The sequence below is a fragment of the Oncorhynchus mykiss genome, chromosome 12, assembly GCF_057628025.1.
Source record: "Oncorhynchus mykiss isolate SJ-2025 chromosome 12, ASM5762802v1, whole genome shotgun sequence".
Lineage (NCBI taxonomy): Eukaryota > Metazoa > Chordata > Actinopteri > Salmoniformes > Salmonidae > Oncorhynchus > Oncorhynchus mykiss.
In genome coordinates, this window is record NC_143033.1 from 35,251,349 (window position 1) to 35,262,415 (window position 11,067).

Genomic DNA, 11,067 nt, shown 5'->3' on the forward strand with positions numbered 1-11,067 from the left:
ACATTTTTTGGTTCTACTCAGGATTCTAGCAGCCGTATTTAGTACTAACTGAAGTTTATTTAGTGCTTTATCCGGGTAGCCGGAAAATAGAGCAATGCAGTAGTCTAACCTAGAAGTGACAAAAGCATGGATAAATTTTTCTGCATAATTTGTGGACAGAAAGTTTCTGATTTTTGCAATGTTACGTAGATGGAAAAAAGCTGTCCTTGAAACAGTCTTGATATGATCATCAAAAGAGAGATCAGGGTCCAGAGTAACGGAGAGGTCCTTCATGGTTTTATTTGAGACAACTGTACAGCCATCAAGATTAATTGTCAGATTCAACAGAAGATCTCTTTGTTTCTTGGGACCTAGAACAAGCATCTCTGTTTTGTCCGAGTTTAAAAGTAGAAAGTTTGCAGCCATCCACTTCCTTATGTCTGAAACACAGGCTTCTAGCGAGGGCAATTTTGGGGCTTCACCATGTTTCATTGAAATGTACAGCTGTGTGTCATCCGCATAGCAGTGAAAGTTAACATTATGTTTTCGAATGACATCCCCAAGAGGTAAAATATATAGTGAAAACAATAGTGGTCCTAAAACGGAACCTTGAGGAACACCAAAATTGACAGTTGATTTGTCAGAGGACAAATCATTCACAGAGATAAACTGATATCTTTCCGACAGATAAGATCTAAACCAGGCCAGAACTTGTCCGTGTAGACCAATTTGGGTTTCCAATCTCTCTAAAAGAATGTGGTGATCAATGGTATCAAAAGCAGGACTAAGGTCTAGGAGCACGAGGACAGATGCAGAGCCTCGGTATGACGCCATTAAAAGGTAATTTACCACCTTCACAAGTGCAGTCTCAGTGCTATGATGGGGTCTAAAACCAGACTGAAGCATTTCGTATACATTGTTTGTCTTCAGGAAGGCAGTGAGTTGCTGCACAACAACTTTTTCTATCATTTTTGAGGGGAATGAAAGATTCGATATAGGCCGATAGTTTTTTATATTTTCTGGGTCAAGGTTTGGCTTTTTCAAGAGAGGCTTTATTACTGCCACTTTTAGTGAGTTTGGTACACATCCGGTGGATAGAGAGCCGTTTATTATGTTCAACATAGGAGGGCCGAGCACAGGAAGAAGCTCTTTCAGTAGTTTAGTTGGAATAGGGTCCAGTATGCAGCTTGAAGGTTTAGAGGCCATGATTATTTTCATCATTGTGTCAAGAGATATAGTACTAAAACACTTGAGTTTCTCTCTTGATCCTAGAGGTTACCATGTTAGAGACAGATATATAGATTTTTTTCTGGGTTCCCCAGGTCTATGCCATTGCCTTGGAAATCAAACATACGGTTTCATCCCAGAAGACTGATTGTTTACATCAGACATTTGACAGTAAACAGTATGGTGGTGGTGACTCACTACTAAACACCACCAAATCTAAGGCTGTTATGTAAAGCTGACCCAACCCTGGCTAGGGCTGCTCTGATGGCAGTGTCACAGGACAAGACAGGTATCCTGACCCTGTAAATGCTGGCCTGTCTGTGTCTCTAAGGCTCAGCCTTCCCTGTCTGTTTTTCTCTCACCATTATTATCTCAAACCTGATTTGTGTCTGAGCCACGATCTGTGGCCAAGGATTAAGATCCAAATCTGTGTACCAACACAAGCACACGCAGGCATGCACACACACAAACACACACACACCTTAGTCATACACTACTTTTTCTGTCCAGACTGAGTTTGAATTGATCTACATAATCGATAATGATGAAAATCAGTCTTGTATATTATATAATGTATGTAGAATTTCTTCATGTTTATATACACAAGGTGTACAAAATATTAAGAACACCTGCTCTTTCCATGTCATAGACTGAATCCAGGTGAAAACTATGATCCCTTATTGATGTCACTTGTTAAATCCTCTTCAGTCAGTGTAGATGAAGGGGAGGAGACAGTTTAAAGAAGGATTTTTAAGCCTTGAGACAATAGAGACAAGGATTGTGTATGTGTGCCATTCAGAGGGTGAATAGGCAAGACAAAATATTTAAGTGCCTTTGAACGGGGTATGGTAATAGGTCCCAGGCAAACCGGTTTGAGTAGGCCAAGAACTGCAACGCTGCTGGGTTACGCAACAGTTTCCTGTGTGTATCAAGAATGGTCCACTACCCAAAGGACGTCCAGCCAATTTGACACAACTTTGGGAAGCATTGGAGTCAACATGGAACAACATCCCTGTGGAACACTTTCAACATCTTGTAGAGTCCATGCCCCGACGAATTGAGGCTGTTCTGAGGGTAAAAGGGGGTGCAACTCAATATTACAGTAGGAAGGTGTTCCAAAAGTTTTGTACACTCAGTGTATAGCATCCATGTATGAAATGTTGTATAATGCTCCTACATCAAACAGTTGAGTGAACTGTTTTTTTTCTCTGTCTATATGTCTGTCTGCCCTTTCAGGACATTGATGAGTTGATGCACACGGACAGACCGGACTGGCAGAGTGTCATGCAGTATGTTTCTCAGATCTACAAGTACTTTGAGACTTGACCAGAGAACAGGGGGCAGGAGGATAGGAGGAGGAAGAAGAAAGGATGCACCGCAGCACTTTCTGTACGGTCCATGTCCCCTTCTCTCAACATGGAACCCTAGAACCCTTATTCCTCAAACACACTGACTGAACCCCCTCAACTGACTCTCACATCCTCCTCAACACTAAAAATTTGAACTTGCTTGGAGTTACTGTTTTTCTAACTCCTACGTACAAAATGGTACAATCGACACTTTGTGTTAGAATGCTGAGATCTGTGACTGCAAATAAGAAATATAAAACCTTATTGTTAGCCCTTACATGGAAAGACATGATGCAATTACTTTTTATTGTTTATGTTGAAGTCCAATGATTATTTAGAAATTATACTTTAAAGGGATAGTTCACCCAAATTACAAAATTACATATTGGTTACCTTATCCTGTAAGCAGTCTATGGACAAGGTATGACAGCAATCCATGCATTGGTTTAGTTTCCTTGATACTTTTTCCAAATGCTAATGTTTTAGCATTTGTGGCACAAATCCCATTCAAGTCATGGCACCGATATTAGCATTGTTCGCACATGTCCAAATTATCCGAAAGTATCTAAAATGGATTATGAGCTCAACAAAGTCACTTATAGATGATTTAAACATGATTGGCGAAAAATGCTAATACCATGACTTGAATGGGATTTGTGCCACACATGTTAAAACATTATCATTTGGAAACAGCGCCAAGGAAACTAAACCAAAGCATAGATTCATTCCATCTCCATAGACTACTTACCAAGGTTATTGTGGTAAATCAAAACTGAAATTAAAACAAAAACGAATCATTATAAATTATTGAGTAAACTGAAATAAAGTAATTAGCAACCCGTTTGAAAAACTAAAACTATACTGAGACTATTATCTTTGACTCCAAAACAAACAAAAATAAAATAAAACACATTGAATGAAACATTAAATTAAACCATCACAACAAAAATGTTATGGATTCTCAATCCTTTGGGGGGTTTTCAAACAACTAGAATTTCTGCTGACCCACCCCTCCACAAATCTAACAACACAACCTTCAAATCTGAAAATGTATATTTTTACATCAACAAATAACCTTCAATTGATTACATTTTCATCTCGCTCATCAAATGTTTTGAACCAATAAATACATCCCCCGCGACCCCTCTAGGAGTTGCGACCCCGAATTTGAATACCACTGGCTTATAGCGTAAGGAAACTAATACATCATATTGTAATTTGGTGAACTATCCCTTTAAAGGAAGAGTTTGGTTTTACATGAGAAGCCTATCAAATCAAATTGACTGCTTTCCGTTCGTCCAAAAGAAACCAATGCCTTTGTTTTTGTTTACGAGACAGACCCAAGTTGCCATCTATTGGCACTACAATGAATTGACAACACTACATGTAGCTCTGAATAATATTTTACAGTCACACTATTTAATGAAAATGTGTTATTATTAATAAGAAATGTCTTCGCTGTTTAAGCACAGTGGGCCTGACTGACTGACTCAATTAAACCATTATATGGTGTCCTTTAGCAACTGTTGTTTTGGGGTTTTGCACAGCAATATGATTTTGTCTCCAGCAAGCCTCTTTTAGCTGTAGCTATCATACTGGGGATGGTCGAGGGAACATAACTGCAAAAGGTGTTGAAACTAGGACAATTACGATGATGTCATCCAAATGTACCATGAGAAACAATCCGGAATGAACCAACAACCCTGAATGTTTAGCTTCAGTCATGGTTAGTCTCTGATAAAGGAAGTACTGCAGTACAGTATTTATTTATATATGTGCTCAGAAATGTGAGAATGATGCAGGAAATGTACAGTTGAAGTCGGATGTTTACATACACTACTGCTGGAGTCATTTAAGCTTGTTTTCAACCACTCCACAAATTTCTTGCTATAGAAATTATAGCAATTTCTTGCTATAACAAACTATAGTTTTGGCAAGTCAGTTACTTTGTGCATGACACAAGTCATTTTTCCAACAATTGTTTACAGACAGATTATTTCACTTACAATTCACTGTATCACAATTCCAGTGGGTCAGAAGTTTACATACACTAAATTGACTGTGCCTTTGAACAGCTTGGAAAATTCCAGAAAATGATGTCATGGTTTTTTTTCTGATTGGCTAATTTACATAATTTGAGTCAATTGGAGGTGTACCTATGGATGTATTTCAATGCCTACCTTCAAACTTAGTGCCTCTTTGGGAAAATTAAAAGAAATCAGCCAAGACCTCAGGAAAAAATTGTAGACCTCCACAAGTCTGGTTCATCCTTGGGAGCAATTTCCAAATGCCTGAATGTACCACGTTCATCTGTACAAACAATAGTGAGCAAGTATAAACACCATGGGACCACGCAGCCATCATACCGTTCAGGAAGGAGATGTGTTCTGTCGCCTAGAGATGAATGTACTTTGTTGCGAAAAGTGCATATAAATCCCAGAACAACAGCAAAGGACCTTGTGAAGATGCTGGAGGAAACAGGTACAAAAGTATCTATATTTACAGTAAAACGTGTCCTATATTGACATAACCTGAAAGGCTGCTCAGCGAGGAAGAAGCCACTGCTCCAAAACCGCCATAAAAAATCCAGACTACGGTTTGCAACTGCACATGGGGACAAAGCTCGTACTTTTTTGGAGAAATGTCCTCTGGTCTGACGAAACAAAAATAGAACTGTTTGGCCATAATGACCATTGTTATGTTTGGAGGGAAAAGGGTGATGTTTGCAAGCCGAAGATTACCATCCCAACCATGATGCACAGGGGTGGCAGCATCATGTTGTGGGGGTGCTTTGCTACAGGAGGGACTGGTGCACTTCACAAAATAGATGGCATCATGAGGTAGGAAAATTATGTGGATATATTGAGGCAACATCTCAAGACACCAGTCAGGAAGTTAAAGCTTGGTCGCAAATGGGTCTTCCAAATGGACAATGTCCTCAAGCATACTTCCAAAGTTATGGCATAATGGCTTAAGGACAACAAAGTCAAGGTATTGGAGTGGCCATCACAAAGCCCTGACCTCAATCCTATAGAAAATGTGTAGGCAGAACTGAAAAAGCGTGTGCGAGCAAGGAGGCCTACAAACCTGACTGAGTTACACCAGCTCTGTTAGGAGGAATGGGCCAAAATTCACCCAACTTATTGTGGGAAGCTTGTGGAAGGCTACCCTAAACGTTTGACCCAAGTTAAACAATTTAAAGGCAATGCTACCAAATACTAATTGAGTGTATGTAAACTTACAACCCACTGGGAATGTGATGAAAGAAATAAAAGCTGAAATAAATCATTCTCTCTACTATTATTCTGACATTTCACATTCTTAAAATAAAGTGGTGATCCTAACTGACCTAAGACAGGGAATGTTTACTATGATTAAATGTCAGGAATTGTGAAAAACTGAGTTTAAATGTATTTGGCTAAGGTGTATGTAGTCTTTCAACTTCAACTGTATGTGAGCGTTTTCTATCACAGAGAGAGAGATTTCTGAGATTTGCTCAGAGGTGGAAGCCTCCTCTGGACTGAGTGACAGACGGATATTGTTAAATAAAGTATTTTGTCAATCATGACTGGTCATTCTCACACTCTCTATTGTGTGTGTGTGTGTGTGTGTGTGTGTGTGTGTGTGTGTGTGTGTGTGTGCCTGCATGTGTGTTAGATAAGATTGGTTGTCATCTAAAGCCTTGTTTATAACATGTAACAGGTGTCCTGTGTCTTGATCTTCTCCATATTCACATTTTCAATCATTAAAGTAGCTGTCCAGTGTTGCAGGTTTCTATGAAGTGTAACCTAGAATTAATGACAATGTGAATGAAATATATTTCGTTCCCAAAAAGTATAATTAAGGATGTTAAAAGGCTGTTATTTTCTGTTCCCCTGCAAGGCCTGTGAGGAAACAACAGAATGGTTTGGGCTTGTACCGATCAAAAACAGCTGATTTGCCAGCTCAGCCAATTCGAAGTGAATGTACTTGGATATTCAAATGAGCTATCAACTCTACGTCCCACCTACTGGCTAGCAGACTTGCTTTATTTTACCCAGGCGGCAGCTTAACCAAGACAAATAGTTTGGATGGATTCAGGATTTGGAAAAGCGTTATGGAACTACTATGGCTCTTTATTATAACAGCAATAAATGCAGATTGATTATTTCACAAACGTGAGTTGTTTCTGTCCATTGCTTGTCCCTATTCCTGATTTTTTTTCTTATTAGCTAGCTAACTAGCTGCTACCTACATCAGTCAACAGCTAACTAGGGCTCTATTCAATCTGTAACGCTGAAGCTTTACAGATTATGCGATAGAAATGTAAACATAATTTCCAATTGAGCCGACATATGCAGCGTTTACCGTGAATGCAGGCTCCGCTAAAGCGGGAACGTTGCCTTTAAATTTCAATCACGCTGTAAAGCTGAACTTCCGCGATGCGGATTGAATAGAGCCACTAGGTTTCCTCTTGACATCCAATTTTTAGCAACAAACCAAAGTATTTGAAATAGAAGTGACTGGTGAAATAGATGTTGTAAAGGCTTCCTTTTAGTTAAACACCATCTGTGGATTGCTTTGCTCGACTAACTACCTTCTGTTTAGAGTGCAGTGCACTCCTGATTCTGTCTCCCCTACAAGAGAATTCAGACCAGAGAGTGAGTTAGCCTATATATTTTTTGTAACAGTTTTGTTTGGAGATAATTTTTTTGTTGTTGAATAAATGTATGTATTGGTTCTGTTAGTTTTGATAAGTGATGAAAATGTAATGAATTGAAGGACATTTGTTGATGTACAAATTTTAATTTACCAATTTTAAGGCTGTCATTAGACTTGGGGATGGGCTCCAATGAATTATGTAGAAGAAAATGGTGTTCCCACTGAAAAAGTTGAATTACCACTGATTTAGAGGGCAGTATAATGATGATTTAAATGGTTTGGTATTGGTATTTTGGTATTTTATTAGGATCCCCATTAGCTGTTGCAAAATCAGCAGCTACTCTTCCTGGGGTCCCACACAAAACACGAAACATGACATAATACAGAACATTCATAGACAAGAACAGCACAAGGACAGAACTACATAAAACAATTTAAAGGCACACGTAGCCTACATATCAATGCATACACAAACTATCTAGGTCAAATAGGGGAGAGGCATTGTGCCATGATGGGTTGCTTCATCTGTTTTTTGAAACCAGGTTTGCTGTTTATTTGAGCAATATGAGATGGAACGGAGTGCTATGCAATAATTGCTCTATATAATAACGTACGCTTTATTGAATTTGTTCTGGATTTGGGGACTGTGAAAAGACCCCTGGTGGCATGTTTGGTGGGGGTAAGTGTGTGTGTCAGAGCTGTGTGTAAGTTGACTATACAAACCATTTGGGATTTTCAACACATGAATGTTTCTTATAAAAAGAAGAAGTGATGCAGTCAGTCTCTCCTCAATTCTTAGCCAGGAGAGACTGGCATGTATAGTATTTATATCAGCCCTTTGATTACAATGAAGAGCAAGACGTGATTCTCTGTTCTGGACCAGTTGCAGCTTAACTTGGTCTTTCCTTGCAACTCCGGACTGCACGACTGGACAATAATCAAGATAAGATAAAACTAGAGCCTGCAGGACTTGCTTTGTGGAGTGTGGTGTTACAGACAGACCTCTCCACATCTTTACAACCATTGAATCTATATGTTTTGACCATGACAGTTTACAATCTAAGGTAAAACCAAGAATTGTAGTCCCCTCAACTTGTCAGACACACCATTCATTACCAAATCCAGCTGAGGTCTAGAACTTAAGGAATGATTTGTACCAAATACAATGCTCTTAGTGTTAGAGATGTTCAGGAACAGTTTATTACTGGCCACCCATTCCAAAACAGACTGCAACTCTTTGTTAAGGGTTTCAGAGACTTCATTAGCTGTGAGAGAGATGCCCTGCAGTACACCACACTTTACATGTTTGACATTAGAGACGCTTCCATTAAAGAAAACCCTTATAGTTCTATAGATAGATAGCTCTGAATCCACAATATGGCAGAGGTTGAAAAGCCATAACACATACGTTTTTCCAACAACGGTTTATGGTCAATAATACGGCTGCACTGAAATCTAACAATACATCTCCCACAATCTTCTTATTATCAATTTCTTTTAAACCAATCATCAGTTATTTGTGTCAGTGCAGTTAAGTGTTAAGTGCCCTTCTCGATAAGCATGCTGAAAGTCTGATGTTAATTTGTTTACAGACAAATAACATTGTATTTGGTCAAACACAATTTTTTCCAACAGTTGCTAAGAGCTGGCAGCAAGCTGATAGGTCTGCTGTTAGAACCAGTAAAGGCCTCTTTACCACTCTTAGGTAGCGGAATTACTTGGGCTTCCCTCCAGGCCTGAGGACAAAGACTTTCCTAAGCACTCAGATATGACAGAAAGACTATACAGTCAGCTACCATCCTCAGTAGCTTTCCATCTAAGTTGTCAATGCCAGGGGGTTTGTCATTATTGATCAACAATGTTTTTTCCACCTTTCCCACACTAACTTTACAGAATTCATTATTTGTTTTTTTTATGGCTCACTGTTCGTTGTCGCATTTCCGGCCTAAGTTTGCCCACTTTGCCAATGAAGTAATCCTAAAAATAATCGGCAACATCAAATGGTTTTGTGATGAATAAGCCATCTGATTGGATGAAAGATGGAGTTGAATTTGTCTTTTTGCCCATCATTTCAATTAAAGTACTCCAAAGAACTCCATTGATATTTGCTTCATAATACAGTTTCTTCTTATTTTTGTTGAGTTTAGTCACATCATTTTTTAATTTGCAGTAAGTCAACCAGTCAGATGTGCAGCCAGACTTATTAGCTACTCCTTTAGCCCCATCTCTTTCAACCACAGTTCTTCAATTCCTCATCAATCCATGGAGCCTTAACAGTTCTAACAGTCAGTTTCTTAACAGGTTCATGTTTATCAATAATTGGAAGAAGCAATTTCATAAATTCATCAAGTGCAGCATCTGGATGCTCCTCATTAATCACATCAGACCAACAAATATTTTTAACATCTTTCACTTAAGATTCACAGCAAAGTATTTTGTATGATCTCTTATACACTATTTTAGGTCCAGCTGTTGTAACTTTGTCTTTACTGGATATAGCCACTATATTGTAATCACTGCATCCAATGGGTACGGATATAGCATTAGAACAAAGTTCTACAGTATTAGTAAAAATGTGATCGGTACATGTGGATGATCTTGTTCCTGTAGTGTTTGTAAACACCCTGGTAGGTTGATTAATAATTAATTAATAATAATTAATAACCTGAACCAGATTACAGGCACAGTAAGAAGTTTCCTCTTGAGCAGACAGATTGAAATGTCCAGATTAATCTACACTTGTAAGATATCCAGACACAATGTATGCCTGACTACCTCAGGAAGTGGGCAGGGAGATCTGATCACAGTCATATCACCATGTGTCTTTTGATTATCTACACCTGTCTAAAAATGTCGGCACAATCAGAATGTGGACAAGATCAGGACAAAGGACGCATGTTAGAACCAGGTATATACATTGCTTGAGTGAGTTACTGTAGGTACCCATGTATTCATTTCCCCTCTCCTTTTGTTAAGGGTTATAGGAGGAAGTGGACAGGTGTTTCTAATCCAGAATTAGAGTAGCTTTCATACATTAGAGTAAAATACACCACATGGGATGTTATGTTACAGCTTTTCAACATAGCAATATTATTTGATGTGTGATGCAACAAGGTTGTAGTCAGTGGTGTGTGTCCATCGCCCTGGATGGTACCACTTTTAATTGGGTTTCCAGAAAGCCTATTAAACCTCTGTGCCAGGTTTGTGTATGGGAAGACAGTGGAAAATGGGGAGGTATTTTTGTTTTGCCATCAGGGCCATTGTTATATCCTAGTAGATTTCTAAAGTTACTTCATAGTGCAAACAGGCTGGTGCATGCCTTACAAACAGGTGAGTGCATTCTCCATATCCTGCAAACAATCCTTTATGAATAACACTTACACTGAACAAAAATATAAAAGCAACATTTAAAGTGTTGGTCCCATGTTTCATGAGCTGAAATAAAAGATCCCAGAAATTATCCATATGCACAAAAATGTTGTGCACAAATGTATTTACATCCCTGTTAGAAAGAATTTCTCTTTGCCTAGATAATACATCCACCTGACAGGTGTGGCATATCAAGAAGCTAATTAAACGGCATGATCATTACACAGGTGCACCTTGTGCTGAGGACCATGAAGGCCAGTTTTGTCACACAATATAATGCCACAGATGCCTCAAGTTTTTAGGGAGTGTGCAATTGGCATGCTGACTGCAGAAATGTTCACCAGAGCGGTTGCCAGAGAATTAAATGTTCATTTCTCTGCCATAAGCCTCCTTCAACATCGTTTTAGAGGATTTGTCAAAATGTCCAACCGGCCTCACAACCACAGACCAAGTGTAACCATGCCAGCCCAGGACCTCCCCATCCGGCTTCTTCACCTGTGGG

The 11,067-nt window shown here is 39.0% G+C and overlaps 1 protein-coding gene across 8 annotated transcripts in view; it reads left to right on the forward strand.

The window, feature by feature from the left end:
- The window catches only part of LOC110537489 (cytospin-B), a 175,873-nt gene extending 169,750 nt beyond the window's left edge, over positions 1-6,123 (forward strand). For all 8 annotated transcript variants that reach the window (XM_090192336.1, XM_090192337.1, XM_036937439.2 and 5 more), the window contains one exon: positions 2,443-6,123. In XM_090192336.1, the coding sequence (XP_090048462.1) occupies positions 2,443-2,532 (90 nt within the window). In that variant the 3' untranslated portion in view covers positions 2,533-6,123. The remainder of the gene's footprint in view (positions 1-2,442) is intronic.
- Positions 6,124-11,067: the final 4,944 nt, after the last annotated feature.